This window comes from Protomyctophum parallelum, assembly GCF_964188405.1.
Source record: "Protomyctophum parallelum genome assembly, chromosome: 1".
Lineage (NCBI taxonomy): Eukaryota > Metazoa > Chordata > Actinopteri > Myctophiformes > Myctophidae > Protomyctophum > Protomyctophum parallelum.
The window spans coordinates 35,948,917-35,966,401 of NC_139697.1; the positions used below are offsets into that span (position 1 = coordinate 35,948,917).

Genomic DNA, 17,485 nt, shown 5'->3' on the forward strand with positions numbered 1-17,485 from the left:
ATCTTAATAAGACTCACCTACTGAAGTATTTATAAAATACTTAGAAAATGCTGAAGAACATACATACAGTATAAGATGTGGCATCTTTAAGCTGTCCTGCAAAGGGCTCAGCAACACGTGTAGTGTGGAAAAACTATGAGATATTAAACCTCCCCATAAAGCATCCTCGTAGACAACAAACAAAGTCGCATTAGATGACATGTGGAGACTAAAGGTGGTTTTCTTACCAAAGTACTCATTGAGGAAGGCGAGGGAGGCCACATAGCAGCCTAGGCTGAAGAACTCAGCCAGAACCATGAGCCAGTGCCAGGTTCGGATGGTCAGCGCTACCATGAGCAGCTCCGTCACGATGAGCGCCGTGAAGGAGATGGCCACCACGTGAACGAACTCCGACTCGAACAACACCAGGGCACCGTACATAAGGATACCACCTGGTGGCGCCAGAGGAAATGTGCATCAACCACACAAAATAAACAAGAGCAAATGTGTTTTATTAGCTTAAGGAAGGAGAATTAAACCAGCATGAATTCACTAACTGTTATGTCTGTGTTTGGGCAATTGCCCGGAAGATATTTTTATATTCCATGGAGTTTTGGTCAAGACTGCTTCTAACATTACTAGACATCGGTGTCAGAAACGGGTGCCTCTGCTTTTTGTTTAAGTGCCACCCGGGTGGGGTTTTCAAGTCATCGGGAAATTAAACGAATTTCAAAGGTAGCAAATAATTTCTTAACCATAGAAAAGTGTATTCATTTTCAAGAATCTTTTAATAAAAAATAAACCGCATTAAAGGTTTGGCCACAGTCTATTCTACAATGTACAGACAGCTGACTTGTATCTTAGAATAAGGATGAATGCCTGTCTGGAGATAAGGATTGATTCAATAACATTTATGAGAGTAAAAGACAGACACAATGCACCTCAGTGTGGTCCGAACCCGGCAGACGTCCCATGAAAGCTCATCTGGGGGCGCCTACTGTATTTTGATAGGCCCCTTCATTTAGTCATAACGCCACACAAATTGAGCTTAATAGCCTATAACTGATCACATAATTGGCTTTTCATACAGCCTTCATACACAGTGCATTCCTCAGAGTTAAACTCTGTAATAAATTAAAGTGGATCATGGTGTGTGGGTGGGGGGTAATATTTTCCTCCTCTTCCCTCGCTGTCATTCTCTCACTCTCATATCTTCTCCCCTTTTTTTTCATTGGACCTGGTATTAGTTTTTAATTAAAAAAAAACTAGAGCTGTCAGGAAGTCATGCCTGAGCAGGAACATAGATCTTTCTCACACGCTGCATGGCTTAGCGATTACAGAAATATCGATTTACTGGACGGACAAAAGCCCGCATGTAACAGCGGATGACGCTCGGAAACCCAAGCTACTGAGAAAGGGACTGTCTGGGAGTTTTGCAGGGGGCCAGGGGGTACTCTGGTATTAAGAGCAGTAAAATATGAGGGATTCAAGAGCTGAATTTAGGCTAAGCTGTTTCGTACACTACCATCACAATCTCTCAAGTTGAAGGTTAAACAATGTTTCATAACCACTAACCAGGAGTGGAAACTCATCTGCCAGTCACAGTTGTTAGTAGAGTTCATCATCTACCAGTCACTACTTTACCACCCAAGTAGGATTTCTTTTTCAGAATAGCAGTACTGAACAAGGCCCTGGTACCTGCCAAACTGGCTGGTAAACTTGAGAAATTAGCCAGACATGGTCATAATCTACCAGCTTGTTTTGGCCAGTGGCTAAGGCTCATTTCCCAGCCTGTTCAAAACACAGGATAGGGCTGAGGTTGCTTACAACCCCAAAGGCTTTATATGCACCTGGCTGACACCTGTTACAGTCTAATTTCTCACAATCCAGCATAAACAAACTGTGTGCTATTGTACACCCCTTTGAAGTTCTGTCTTTATACTGTGTGTGTGTGTGTGTGTGTGTGTGTGTGTGTGTGTGTGTGTGTGTGTGTGTGTGTGTGTGTGTGTGTGTGTGTGTGCGCGCACGCATGTGTGCACACGCTTGTAAGGCAATGGTGGTTGTAATGCTGCTGATTTAAGTATTTACTGTAAGCCTTTCCTATCATTGCACCCAGTGTAAACATGTCTAAGGAACAGCAACAGCATACAATGCCTTAAATGAGGATTTGTTACCTTGATAGATACTGATCAACACCCAAATGAGGAAAGTCTTGAAAGATAACGACCGTCCCTATAAAAAAAGAAAATTTGTTGTTAATGCAACAATTCTTTACTATCGATGTCATACTGAGCTAGATCATCAAACGTTTAAAAAAAACTTTTGTGAAAATTGTGTATGGCTGTTCATATGGAGATTTTACATTGTTTATTTTATTCTATTTACCATGTACATTTACCATGTACACACAAATGTGTGTACATGGTAAATGAACTGCATTTATATAGCGCCTTCTAGTTTTTCTGACACAGTTGCCTTCCCGGTTTTAATGGGTAAAAGTCCTTGGAATGAGTCGGCCAGGGATTGAACGAGTGACGCGTCCCAATCTCAAGGTGTAACACTCTAACGGTAACGCTAAGGCCACTGAGCTGGTACTATATGTATAGTATACTGCAGTTTATAGAGTGGTACATATTTATCATAGTCATATAGCCGGGGAGCCACAGGCCCAAAAGCTCAACGGTTAAGGATTTACCTGTGATGTCATGACATACTATTTATTTGTGATTTTTCTATTCACTTGGTCATTAAGGTCCTCAAATATTTGGTGCTGGCTCCCCGGCTAATACCTTGGTAAGGTCTTTATAAAGCTCAGGGTAGAGCAGAGCCATATCTGGTTTCACATCCTGGTCCAGAACCAAGGAGAATACTGGAAACATGGTATAGATGGTGGCATACCTGCAGAGAAATAAATAATAGTCTTATTGAGAAATAGGGAATGCGTAGATCGATTAGTAATCAAAATCAGAACAGATTTCTTTGTAGTTCTACTAGCTTCTCATGCTGGCCCTGTGAACCTTTAAATATGTTCCCATTTATTATTTTCTAAACAAACAACACTGTCAGACTATTAAATGATAAGAAGTAATGGCTCCATCTACTCAAATAAACTATTATCAACTATCACATAAGCACATGCCTGAGTGTATCACTTAAACATTCTTGGGCTAATTCTACGTTGAGTTCAGTAAGGCACACATACCCAACCATCAGGAAGCCCTGGTACAAAGGAACAGAGGCAAAGTAGAAAATAGAGGAGAAGACAGCCTGGGGGTGAGAAAAAAAGAACCGTGACGAATTCGGTCATTCACAGAAAACTAATGTTTAATCAACTTTCAACAAACCTAGTAGACAGAAACTCTCAAGTCATTTGTTCAGCATTTGCACTGGTTAAGGATGGGTGTGGTACCTGCATGGTGGAGATGATCATGCCTCTGTGCATGACAAACTGGCCCAGTGCAGCGGAGCGTTTGTAGCTGTTCCTGCCGTGGACCATGAGCAGCCGGCCGATGTGCTTGAACTGAGTGATGGAGAAGTCTGCAGCCAGCGACGCCTGCTTCCCCTCCTATAGTCATAAGGATTATAGAGGACCATGCTGCGGTGGTCATTCATGACAAACAAAACAAAATGTTACACAACTTCATGAGAATCTAGGTGCATGTACTGTATCTGAGCTGAATAATGGATTTATTTATTCATACGTTATCTATGTAAACTTTTGTTTTTATCACATTTTATGTTGTATTATTTATTTAATCCCGGATTTTATTCTGTTGAAGTAAGATGTCATATAATTAAAATGGTGTTGCTGTCGGACAGAAATGATTCTCCACATTTCAACGTTTTTGTCAATGAATGCCCTACTTCAACATACAAGAGTGTCACAAAAGTAGCAAAAATAAACCTACAAGCTCACAACACAATCTGTGAAAGTCGTCAAATCTGTCTGAGTTTTACAAATATTTAACCAATGAAAAGTATAAACAAGAGCTTGTGACTAAATAATAACTACATTGGTTTCCACCAGACAGCGACGATATTATTTTTAATGTAGTGCCCGTTCAGAGCATGTGGCCCCTCGGCCATTCATTTGGAACGGGCTGGCTGCTTGGCACGGAGAAATGCTGCTTGGCACCCGGAGGTGCTGCTTGCCGCAACTGCACATTGCATTGACATTGCATTAACCGCTGTTACCTTTCCTTCTATTCCAATACCACAGTCTGCAGCCTGGATCATACTGACATCATTTCCTCCATCACCTGTCACAGAGCAGAGAAGCAGCAGGTCAAACAAAAGCTAACGAAATGCTGCCATACAGGTTCTCAAAGTAACAGCATCTAACAGGTGAGCTTTGATTGCCATCATGTGGACACAAAAGGTAATACCATCTAGAGTTTTCTCTTCAATAGTTTTCTTGCCAGTGTGTGCGCGTGTCTGTGTCAGTGTGTGTGCATGTGTGTATGAGAGAAAGAGAGATCAGAGAGAGAGAGTACCTATGGCACAAGTTCTGTTGGATGTGTGTTGTTGAAGAAGCTTGACAATCTGAGCCTTCTGAGTCGGGGAGCAACGACAGCAGACCACTGCAGGACATTGACACGCCAGTTCCACAAACTCATGTTCATAGTACCTCAAGCACACCTATCAGGATTCAGGACACAGCGTTAACACCATGCATTTACTGTCATGAAAGAACATCCTTTGACAAAAGACTAAATAAGGTTCAAGCAAAAAAGAGTAGTCAGATGCTAAGATGCTAAGTTTATGTTTGGTTTTAAGTTAACACTGTCGGTTTGGTTAGTGTAATATTGCATAATTTAACTAATGACGAAAATCGGTGCACTCACACATTAATAGCAATAATACCGGATATGTCTGTTTTGTGCCTTTGTTTCCCCCTTATATTAAGGCCTTGGTTGAACTTCATTCGTTGAACTATTTTTGTCCTTGCATGGAGTACAATACATTCTATTCTCTTTGCTCATCTGCATCTCTAGGCATCATCACTGTATGTTGTGTTGTGTTGGAGTACCTCTAAGGAGTCTCCAGAGACGACCAGACAACAGTCATGTTTCCTTCTGAAGGCGTTGAGCTCCAGATGGGCCTCTCCTCTGTTGGAGACCTGCCCAAGAACCATGCGAAACAATCATCCATCAGAATCATAGTACAGGACTGTTATCTTACTACGAACCACCCCCTGAATACATGCGACCAGAAGTGCAAAATGGCCATCTTGTGAATAATAGTGCGTTCAGTGTTTTCCAAAACATAGAGTCGTGAGCCAAAACAGGGAGCAAGTAAATATCCTATGTTCTTTCCTACGAAATGTTTTAATAATTAAAATAAATACATTTGCAATGCTTGTGAGCTTGTATATCTGCTATTTTCCACAAATATGAAAAAGGGCTTAAGTGGTTAATACATAAGTTTGGGACTTTGGGGAAACACCAAATACTATAGGGTCTCAAGCTGAAAAAGTTTGGAAAAAGTTTGGTGGTCAACTAGGACGTACCGGTCTGAAGACGTGGATGTCTTGATTTCTGGACACCAAATGTGAGCTCTTAGCGATGCATGTGGCCGTCTCCATCTTATCCCCTGTCAGCATCCAGATCTTGGCAGAATACAAATAGGAACAGCATATGGAGTTACACATTTATTACAATGTATATAAGAGGACCTCCGCGTACAAAAGCAACCCAATCCATGGATTTGATTGTACTTTATTGTCCCCTTGGGGAAATACAGTACAATCATCCTATGGATGCTCAGGGGGTGCAGTACTTAGTTCAGACTAGTCATTGGTTCGACAAACGACAACCTACCTCAAACCCTAACCTAAAGGCAAGCACAGGAGCAGCGCATGTTCTAGTGGTTCCAGCATGTCGGACTAATGCTGGAATTACTTGCGGATCCCTGCTCAGGACCAGTACTTCAGTAGTAATGCTAATATCTTGGTCAAGGGCACTAGCAGGAATGTCTGTCTTGGTGTGGGAGGAAACTAGAATACTGACAGAGGAAACCCAACACAAACACGAATTTGTGAGAAGCACTCTCAACAACCAAACAACGGCAGCCTCTGGTACCTTGATGCCAGCGTTCCTGAGCAGCTCTAGGGTGGGCCTGACGTCGGCCTGCAGCTGGTCTTCTACTCCTGTTAGACACAGCAGCTCCATCTCCCTCTCCAGACTCTCCACTACCGCTGCTACCTTCAGGGCCCGGTCGTGGAGGCTCAGCTTGGCCTGGTTGTATCTGTTCTGTAATGCACAGAGGAAGGGAACAAGGGAGATGGTCAAAGAGGCCAAGCACCACTGTGTTCATTCACACTTCACACAGTACACACAAACAAATAAAGCGTGGTCAGCTGCAACGTCACCACTGAAGTGTTGCTCAACACGCTCATTGACCTTATCAAGCATGTGTCCGTGTGTGTAGGAGGGGACAAGCAAAAACGAATGTTTTTTGTGTTTTTGTGCATAAGAGAAAGTTAAAGCCAGATTAACTTTGTTTTGTAACTTGTCATGTGTCGAGGGTCAGTTTATAGATTAATGTCACTGGCTTCTATTGAAGATGGCTTGTGGCCTGGGCTGTAGCTTTGTCACTGCTAGTGTGAACTCAGCATTAATTTATGCTTCACTGCGTAATGGTATTGCTTGCTGAAAATAACTGATTTACAAGTGAAGAATGCAATCACACCTTTGACCCTTCTGGTGAAATGCAAGTACAGTATATGTGTAATATATGTATATAAAAAAAAGTAAAACCTATTTACACAGTGTATAATATGGTGTTTCAAATGGAAACACCAATTTGTCCATTAAATGTCATATAAAGCATCAGCAATGTCATCCATACAAGGATGTGGAGAACAATGCAGTGTCATAAAATTCCAAATGCTTAATTTATACCCCACCACACGACGGGGTACAGCACCAAAAATTGCAATGTAAATGTGTTTGTAGATTGGCTATTTTCGGCACAGAACCATTGTACAACCAAGTTCAAATCAGGTTTAAAGGAGTAGTTCACCCAACAAATGACTTATTTCTATCGATTAAACAAACCCAGTAAGCATTTGTCACATTTCTAAGCCAATACATTCCTAAGCCAATAATTTGATGACTGGGTCATCATCAGTCAGTAGGAGACCGCGGCGGTCATCAAATTATTGGCTTAGAAATGCGACAAAAACAAATCTAAAAAAAAAAAAGTTGTTCCAGGGACCTCCCAGAAGTAAAGATTTTAGTTCCCCCCCCCCCCACCCCCCGGTGGTAATTGACTCGATAATGCCAATATAATTATGAACATACACATACTAGATTTGAGTTAAAAAAAATAAGATTTGCGCCACATTTTCACGATTTTTCAAAAATAGCAGACCAAAAGCTTGTAGATCTGCTCATTTTCAATAGTTAAAGTAGAACAGAATGCTGCCCGAAATGGGTTAACTATTACGAGAACTTCTGAGAGGAAGTTCTGGGGAGAAAGTGTGCAAACCAAACACAGAGAGAACAGGGGGGAAATAAAATGCATTTTCACATGTCAAAGATGACAAAAAGATGATGGATATGATGTGAAGACTGAGATGAGAGGGGTGTATATCTGGCTAATTTGTTACCTCAAAATCTTGATACTGCTCTTCAGACAGAGATTTCTTAGCCACCACCAGCGTCCTCAGACCTTCCCTGGCCATGTTCCCACACTGAGAGGCAGGATAAGAAAATATTACAATGATACAGCCTCATTTATACTTACAGTAGTTGTGTGCACACTGAAAATTGAAGATCTACAAACTCAGAATTCATTGCATTGGGACTCATTGTGACCTTGTAGACCAGCTATTTTTGATTAATTAACAAATCTGGCATTAGTCAAACAGGACTCAAGCAGGGTTATGCAAAAGTCATTGTAAATATAAATCCATTGTACCTTTAATGACAATGCAATTAAATAATAATAACTGAATTGAGTCATAGCTAGTACACTACATTTAAAAAGAATAAAATGTCAAAGTTTAAATTGAGGCTGAATATGGGACACACACATGTGTACAGTATATAGCGTCATAAACAGCAGCACTGTACATTGTCAAATCAACACTAAGAAAAATCAATGGCGAATAACGTGGCCTCTGGCAATGTTCAGGGGACACGATAAAAATGCAGGGATGGATATTTTTGATATGAAAAGCCAATAGGGGTTGAAACTGCCGTGCTGATTGGTTATTGACAAGTGTGGCTGCTGTAGCGGTGGCTAACGTGACAGCGGGGATATTACAGCCAATGGTTCATCATTAGCGCCATTGTTCGTTAATATGACATACTGTAATTACTTCAACTTTATCTAGGTCAGTAATTAAATCAAAAGCTGCCCCCCGGTGGTAATTGACTCGATAATGCCAATATAATTATGAACATACACACATTAGACCTTCGACCACCAAACCCAGTGGTTGGATGTGGCCTGTTGATCTCTTGATTAGTTACTGAGATTATTGGACATGGCGAGAGTAATGACTGCCATAATTGAATATGCTCTTGGGTTTATTCATTATTTAATCGCTGCAAGTTATCGATATTACTGTACACGATAGCAGTGGTTCTCAACCTTTTTAATGTCAATGACCCCGTTTGATACTGGATTGAATTAGGTCACAGACCCCCATTTGATACAATATTTATCCCTGGGACCCCAATCTACACTGTCAAATACTCAGTGTTAATTAAATTAAATTATTAGATGACATGACCCGCATGGGTCCATTTGGTTCCAGTTGTACACATAAGAGTCCATTTGGAACCCTGGTGATCGCCGTTGAGAACTGACTAGAGCAGTGGTTCTCAACCTTTTCTGGATCAGGGCCCACTTGAAAATCTTGGAAGCCTTCACGGCATGGTTGTTTTAATGATCCATCAATCGATTGTGTTCCACCTTCGATCAATGGAACTAACGTTGTATACCGTAAGTTCATATTTATTGTAATTCCTTTTTTGTGTTTCATGAACACGCCTATGTTTTCAACGCTGCAGCGGTGTATCGGCTTGTGTGAGAGTAGAAGTCAGATCATAATAAACCTTTAACCCATTCAGGCCTGAGATCAGATTCTAAAAATGTCTTCTACATCCTGACAGTTTTCTGAAAAAGCTATGTTTCTATGTCAGTCGTTCTTTGATTTTTCAAAAATAACAGATCTACAAGCTCATAGCGCACCACCGAGTGGCGCGCTATGAGCTTGTAGATCTGCTATTTTCAATAGCTAAAGCATAACATAATGCCAACACCAAAAGGGGTTCCCGCCCAGAATGGGTTCCTCTGAAGTTGTTGGCTATTTTCACATAAAGTAAAATGAGTAACATGATTTCAAATGTCAGCAACTGTAATGGCATTACCGAACTGGGGAAAAACACACTAGTTACCACAAAATGTAGTTGCCTTACGCAGCACGCCAACACGTTACTTTCTAACATATTAGTGTTAATAGCAGAGATTTATTTGATGGCGAATGGTCAGATATTATGTTCGGCACAGTGTAAGCTCTCCAGACAGCATAATCTGTCAGCACCAACACTGCCCTAACCCATTCTGAACGGGCACCCATTTTGGTGTTGGCATCATATTATGCTTTAGCTATTGAAAAATAGCAGATCTACAAGCTCATATCGCGCCACCGAGTGGCGCGATACGAGCTTGTAGGTCTGCTATTTTTGAAAAATCGAAGAGCGACTGACATTTTTAGAATCTGATCTCAGGTCAGAATGGGTTCATCAGACCAGTGTGTGTCCGGTGGAAACCTCGTTATGAATCTGATCTCAGGTCAGAATGGGTTAAACATGTGATGTTGTTGTTAGTAGGAATAAACACAGAAGCACACGGGAAGAAGTGGGCTAAGAAAGGGGACGAGCCAAACTATGGCATGGCGTGATGCCGTTGAGTGTGTGGAGTCCCTACCTCCTCTTCCAACCAGTCATTATATTGCACAATGCTCGCCATGGCAACATCAGCACCCTTCATGTAAAATGTGATGTCTCCGGTTGACTCCTCCTAAATCAAATAAGAGACATCCAAAATAAGATACTTTCATAAACTTATACAGTCATACAATCTTTACTATAGAATTATTATGATGTGGAAGGTTTCTATGCCTAAATCGCGCTCACGCACACACAATCTCGCACACACGCACACGCCATATTAATACTGCTATTATAGTTTCTGGACTAAATTTTGAACATTTTTTAACCTATGACTTTTGACCTTTAACCCTAATAAAACTAAGTAAAATAATTGTAATATGTTTTTTTGTGATCATTAGAATGTCTAGAACATGTTTTATTCATTATTGTGAAAGATATCCCCCAAATGTAAATTATTAATTTATTATATTATTATATAATTATTATAAATTTTTCATCAAACTTTATTTTTTTTTAACATATTTTTTAGTCTTAGTCCTAGTAGTACAAAGTAGTAGTAAGGTTGAAATCACTTTTTTGCAAGTAGAAATTAATGCGGGTCTTAAAGCCTATACACTCTGTTGACCGGGATCCCCCAAGGGTCTGTCCTTGGCCCCATTCTTTATTTCTCTCTACACCAAATGTCTTCCAAAATTGCAGATCTACAAACTCACAACGCATTACAAGGTGAGCGTAGTGACTTGTGAGCTTGTAGATCTACCATTTTTGCTGAAGGTTCACCAATGGTCACATTGGTGCAGTGATAAACAGTTTAAAAGGGACAAAAGGACCTCAAGTGGCTGTCAAAAGAATCGTACCCTGACAATGATACCCATCCTCTTGCTTTCAGAGGTGAAGGGGAAGATCTGCAGGATGTAGAAGGTGAGGACTTGTCCAGATGGAGTCCTCAGCTGCAGTGAGGTCAGGTCTCTGTTCACCAGGGTCAGACCAACACTTTCTGTCCACTGCACCAAGGCTACCTGACCAGTGCACACAGACACACAGAAAAAAAAGAAACACACACAGTACTGTACAATGTACATACATACAATACAATAAAATGCACATTGCACAAGCATGCATTTATGGACAGAAGATTAAACCTTTGAGCTCTTTATTATTTATTGCTCCCTTTAACAACTTACAGTAAGCCCTGCGTTTATACTTTGTTGTACAACAAGTAGCGGAAATAACCCCCAAAACATCTGATCATTGGAAGTATGCTGTATGTGGGCTGTCCACAGCCAAAAATAAATGTTGCATCTTATGAAGGAGATAACCATGGTCCGTGGTTGAAATTCATGCATCTTATGAAGGAGATAACCATGGTCCGTGGTTGAAATTCATGAATAATAAGTATTAGTTAATACAAATAATAATAACTAATACTGTATGCTAATAGAGCACCAAAGTCTGACGCCAATATCGGTAGAGGGCGCAAATCCACAGGTTCATGTACTTTTTATTTGCATTGTAATCCCCATAGGGGGATTTTAGATTGCCTCATATAATAAACATGTCACCCCGGCCATTTCACTCGTATGGATATGAAGAATGAACTGACTGAGAGAAAACGCTATTGTTACTGCTGCTGAATTAGTTACATTTTCGCTAGAAACAGACTGTATCAAACGATACAGAGACACCTCCCTGACAATAACACAGAGACAGCTTGTTTATTTTTGGACCACAATGCTTATATGAAATGATTTTAAGACCCCATGTTATTCTCCATAGAGAAATTACTTCCGTGAACCAGGCAGAACCAGGCGATGAGCGAGTGACGTCAGGACTTCAGCGCTCTATATAATCACCAAACAGCCTGTTCAGGGGGGTGTGGAGCACAACTTTTGTTTAACCGTTCAATTTGGTCAATTTAGGAATTTGATATTATTCTGTTACTCGCATACTGTGTCAAGTCACTTGCCAAGTTGACATGCAAATGTCAATGTGTAAAAACAGAAAATACAAGACGTTCTTTTCCCAGTGGGGGCCAGCTAAGGTCTAATACAGAGGGTGGTAGGATGAAACAAGTGTGTATTCATAACGAATCAACTTCCTGAATATCTCCTTCCCCAACGGAGGAGGACATGAAGACCATAAAAATTACTTATCCATTGTATCGCTACTCACACCTGACGGGGAATTGAATGAGTCACAATCGAGAGACTGCGTTGTGTGTTATTGTTAACATTTCATTTAACCAGACATGGCTTGCTGCGCATAATTTAGATATATTTTTAATCCTTCCCTGTCATAGTACTACTATTGCAATCAAAGTATTCCATTGTTGACCATTTACTGTAGAAATATATGAGGCCAACTACCTTGCTCAAGAGCACCTCAACAACAGCTGTCACGGGAGGTGAGTTGAAAGAAGTAACATTTAAAGATACCCACTGCTAATAGTTAGGATTGGTTCAATGTAGAGGCCAAATCCAGATCATTTATGTGAAAATGTATTTACTTAGCCAATTAAACTTTCCCTTGGTATAAACATAATTGCAAAAATACAAGTGGACATTGAGTTAAGACTTGATCATGAACCTGGAACAGAACAATCAAAAGCCTAGGATTTTCTAGCTTCAGAATTTTGCTTAACTCATTACCATGTTAAGATTGCATGACATAAGTCATGATTGCAGTGTACACCACTGTATGTGTCAGGAGCTGCTCCTTAGGCTTAATTCAAATTCTGCCGTACGGCGGTGATTGGCAATATACGGCGCACGACACCGTCGTACCAACGAGCATACATCAGGTTTCAGCTCTTCCCATTCAGTTCCAGATGAGTGTTTTTTTGTTGCCTTTCCCCCACTGCTTGCTTCTTCTGCTCAGCAGGAACCGCGTCCCCCTGAGTGAGCGTTCAGCTGCACACGACTCCATTCTCAATGGGTTCATTTTCAATTTGCTCACTCAAAGGTTGTTATTATACTCTGACCTACAAATTGGAACTTCCTGCTAATACCCCATCATTTCTCCCACTCCCCCTTTGAGCTCTGTAAAAGGGCTGACTATATTTGCTTAACACACATCTGTGTGTCATTATCCTCTGTGCGTATGTGGCTGCACACATAGATGGCAGCACACTGAGACACATCCTCTCTCTCTCACACACACACACACACACACACACACACACACACACACAAGGCAGCATTTCTCCCCCAAAAAAGACTAACAGAGAGCGAGGTAGAGAGAGTACACATGCGTGTATACACACGTGCGCACACACACACGTGGTCACATGCGCACACACACACACACACACAGTCTCACACACACACACACACACACACACACACACACACACACACACACACACACAGGATCTAAACTAAAACCCAGCTCTTCAATCTACTTTATCAGCTCCACGGGAACTATTTAAAGCTGTGTCAACTTCAATACAAACTGTATGTGAATCAAGGCATTACAACAGTAACAGAGGAGACTGGCCGTGACTACTTTACGACAGTGGCAGAGCAGTTTAAACAACCCAATCAATCATTTCAATAGCGTTCTGGACGTCCCAGCGATCATCTATATCAACATGGCAGCAATGCCTTTAAAATGAACAGCACCTAAGCATCTCATGATGAAAATGGATCCCTAATAGTTAAATTCTCCCCCCCTTAATGTCATCTGCAATATGAAGGCCACATTCGCAGGGTTGAATTCATTTTGGGATGGTTTGGGATGGTTTTACAATAGACTGAAGCTTGTCTTGACTAGGTGCATGTAAATAGAGGGCAATAGTAGATTCCAGATGTGAGCAGGATGTATTAAGAAAACGTTCCGTAGTCGATAAGTTCAGCTTCCATCTTTCAAAAATAGAAAATGCTGCCTGTGATAATCACCAACTTGCACATTCAAGTCATTCCCTTCCAATTGTTCCTATATGGACCTTGTACTCATGCCGAGATAACAATATCCAATTACCTCCAATTGAAAATGATAAACGGCTGGTTCATGAGACTCTGCCGTCATTAGAGGCCACAGTCAAATGTTCTCAGGCCGATATCGCAGGGGTCAAATGTCAGAGAAGGGGTCTGTTCACAGCGGGCCGACCAGCAGGTCAGATGACCCCTGTTTTGACCTAAGGGGGGCAAGCCTGCTTCATCTCCTTGATATGGACTCATTACATTAGAGAGGCTGCTCTCCGAACAGGAATATAATGGGCCCTGCAGAAGTCTGGTGACCAGGCTGTGACGGTCAGTGAGACTGTTGAGAGAGAGGGGGACAGAGAGACAGAGGAAGGAGAAAGGAAAATAAATAAAGAGAAAGGTACAGCCTGAGAGAACGATAGAAAGTAAGAGGGTCAGAGTGAAAAGAGAGACAGCAGGAAATAAATGCTAGATAGCCATCTATCTGTAGATAGAGACAAGGAAGAAATAAAAGGATAGAGAGACTAGAAGGAATATGGTGGAGGTGATGGCGTGTGTGTGTGTGTGTGTGTGTGTGTGTGTGTGGGGGGGGGGGTGGTATCTCCATGAACAACCACAGACCACCCTCTCATCGTCTCTCAGAGAAAATTAAATATTGATCACTCTGAGCGGTGCGAGACAATGGAGCAGGGAGAGATAGAGCAGAGAGCGCGAGGAAATAAATAAATATATACATCAAATCAGGGGGAGGGCCGACAGGCAATTCAAGAGCAGTCTAAATGGGGAAACAGGGATTTATCTTTCGCTACCTTTTTTTTAAACTTCATTTTGACTGCCACACGTAGGTGGGGGTTGGGGGTGGAGCACGAAAGCTGTGCTACACGACTCTCACAAAGGCTGAGCGAGTCCCAGTCCCATCACGGCATGGGTGAAAAACATGGCAATGGCCCCGAACATACAGCTAATCCTCAATAAATATATATATATATATCTTTTTTAGTCTCATATTCTGGATATTGAATATGAATGAAGGACTCTTCTTGGAAGTGCCAATATAATATTGTACATATTACCATAACAGAGACCTGTTAAATAACTCTCAGCGACACACCCTCATAGTCATAGAGGCCCAGGCTCTAGAGTTACACAGAGACAGTTAGAGGAAGGGAAGCTGCAGGGAATGCCTTAAAGGTCGTTATTACGCTAGATTCTTCCTTCAATTAGAGCAGTAAATTCTCAGGAAAACGATGCTGCTGATTAAATAGCTTAACCTCTCTAACAGGAGTTCATAACCTTTGACCCACAGACCATGAAATGACTATTATGACAAACGGGGGTTATAGTGGCAACGATTAAAGTATTAAGGGTGTTAGGAAGCAAAAAGGGAAGGAAACAGGTTTCCAAATTCCATTTAGTCTTGTAAGGCCTTGATTTGTAGATTATTATATAATCATTTAGTTAACACAAGGTAATATATATTTCTCCCTTTCCGTATAACCCTTCAAAATATGTATTTTGTCAGACTCAGGGCACGTGAGTTACAATAGTAGGCAAGGCACTCATCCTATTGTATCAGGGGGATCAGGAGAGCAATCAGTTATTAGTCTAGCAACTTTGATGGGTCAATATGCTTATGTTAGGAAGCTTTCAACATCTATTATACAACAGGTCGTTTTGAGGAAGCAATCTGATTGGTTCAAACAGCTTTCTAGCCGTGCTTCAGTTCAAACCACATTATTTCAACGCCTAATCAAAACATACAATTCAGCCGTGCTTTTCTCTCAGAGCGCAGCAGACTCGGTGGCTAGGCTAGCTAGTTTCTTGGGACATTTGTGGTCGTAGTGACTACATCTGTCATTGAAAAATTATTATTTTTCAGCGATTCTCTAAGTTTTAAGGGTTACTGTTGCAATAGTACACTCGAGGGGGTGGGGGGGGCGAGTTCCTGCAGAATGGCAGGCGTGCATTAATGACGTTAAACCACCCCCTCTCATGTAATATTGCTTAAGTATTTAGTACATTAAACAAAACAAAACAAAACAAAAGGAGGATTATCCATGGTAGTTTAAATGTACCTCGTCAGGGCTGGAGGCCTGGTACGTGCGGTTGTCGTCACTGAAGTCCTGGTCAGCCTCAGCGGATTCCGGCTCCCCATTGGCGGTGGCATGTGACTCGTAAACAGGCGTGACGTTATGACACAAGGCGATGGCCTTCACCGCCTCGTGGATGCGACTGACGACGCTCTTGCGGACCTTTGGAGTCGGACCAGTCGCCTGGGACTTTCGTGATGGCGTAGAGGCACTGGCGCTGCCATTGGACGGCTGGGGGGCCACCTATTCCATGCAAAAGTATATCACAAATTGCACAAGGTTTGATAAATGCAGAACATCAAAAGGGTCCAAATGAAGGTCTAATGTCGAAATAAACAGCTATATCTTTTGCAAGTTCCTGACAGTGTACAAGTCCTATTCTTTGTTATTCTGAGATCCCCCTTTGATTATATGCACTTTGTCCTACGCACCTGTCACCAACATTTCGAGGTGTGCATCTGCCTTTTTCTAAAAAATAAATGCAGAACGAAAATGCTTTGCTTCATTTACTTCAGCTTTCATAAATCTAGGCTACTTTTTTTTTTTCCCTGCCTTTATTGATAGAATACAGTATATACATATAGACAGGAAAATGAGAGAGACAGGGAAGTGACACGCAGCAAAGGTCGTCGGGATCGAGACTTGAACCCACGACTCACCATTCGACCACAAGGTCATTGGTTCGATCCCGGGCAACAGAATTTCAGCAACATGAGGAGCACAGCTTGGTTGCGGCAAGTCGTGCGGTAAGTACACCCAAGCATCTCCCAGGGGTCTTTTTAAACTGGGATAGACAATAAGCCTCTCCAACCTACTTACTTAATCATTTATTTCCTTTATGATTAGCTTAACCCAACGATTATAAAAACGCCTTCTAAAACCTAACCCAAGGTTTAATTTTTTTTTTAATGATGTTGCTACTGTATATGTATTGCAACAACTAATGAGACTCTGTGGTTGCTCACGGATTGAATCTAAATGGGTTAAAAGCCTTGATATGCTGTAGTAGCATATTTTGTTACCCTTACTGTAAACGGTATGGAATCATTATGTTATTTCAACAGGCTTAAACATGCATCTCATACAGGAAAATAAATATTATGCAAAAACACAGAAACACTCAGGATGGTCCAACTTTGTTGCATTTTGAACCGCTGCTATTATAACAAGCTTCTAAATTGTAAATGTAAACGTGTTTTTACTTCGTTAGCTACTTGAACTTGCATTCTTGTTGAAAATGGACATCATTAGATGTAATCCCATTGATATCATATTACAGCTACATAGAGCAACAGAGGGAGCGTTACAAGCATTATCTGTTATATCTGTTTCGAATAAGACAAATTGTAAACCATAGTCGAACATAAATGCTGAAACTTTACTTGCTGTAATGACTTAAGATTGGAGGGAGCAAGGTACACTTGTGTTCAACTTCATCATGTAGAAAGGAACATGCGATTGGCTTGTTCCAGTCCATAGACTGGTGGAACGCTTATCCCATAGTCTGGAGGGACAATTGCGCTGCAATTATATTAATCAGCATGTCAGCATGCACAAGAAATATGATGCTAATTGCCCTAGTAGA

General features: G+C 41.3%; 1 protein-coding gene across 4 annotated transcripts in view; it reads right to left on the bottom strand.

Moving 5' to 3' along the window:
• atp9b (ATPase phospholipid transporting 9B) overlaps positions 1–17,485 on the bottom strand; it is a gene marked incomplete at its 5' end in the record, with an annotated part of 52,991 nt that overhangs the window by 3,662 nt on the left and 31,844 nt on the right. For all 4 annotated transcript variants that reach the window (XM_083764194.1, XM_083764193.1, XM_083764195.1 and 1 more), the window contains 14 exons: positions 228–431; positions 2,154–2,211; positions 2,769–2,877; positions 3,182–3,246; positions 3,389–3,544; positions 4,174–4,238; positions 4,473–4,617; positions 5,009–5,098; positions 5,489–5,587; positions 6,060–6,230; positions 7,592–7,675; positions 9,922–10,014; positions 10,745–10,906; positions 15,886–16,143. In XM_083764194.1, coding sequence (XP_083620320.1) covers positions 228–431; positions 2,154–2,211; positions 2,769–2,877; positions 3,182–3,246; positions 3,389–3,544; positions 4,174–4,238; positions 4,473–4,617; positions 5,009–5,098; positions 5,489–5,587; positions 6,060–6,230; positions 7,592–7,675; positions 9,922–10,014; positions 10,745–10,906; positions 15,886–16,143 — 1,759 coding nt within the window. The remainder of the gene's footprint in view (positions 1–227; positions 432–2,153; positions 2,212–2,768; positions 2,878–3,181; positions 3,247–3,388; positions 3,545–4,173; positions 4,239–4,472; positions 4,618–5,008; positions 5,099–5,488; positions 5,588–6,059; positions 6,231–7,591; positions 7,676–9,921; positions 10,015–10,744; positions 10,907–15,885; positions 16,144–17,485) is intronic.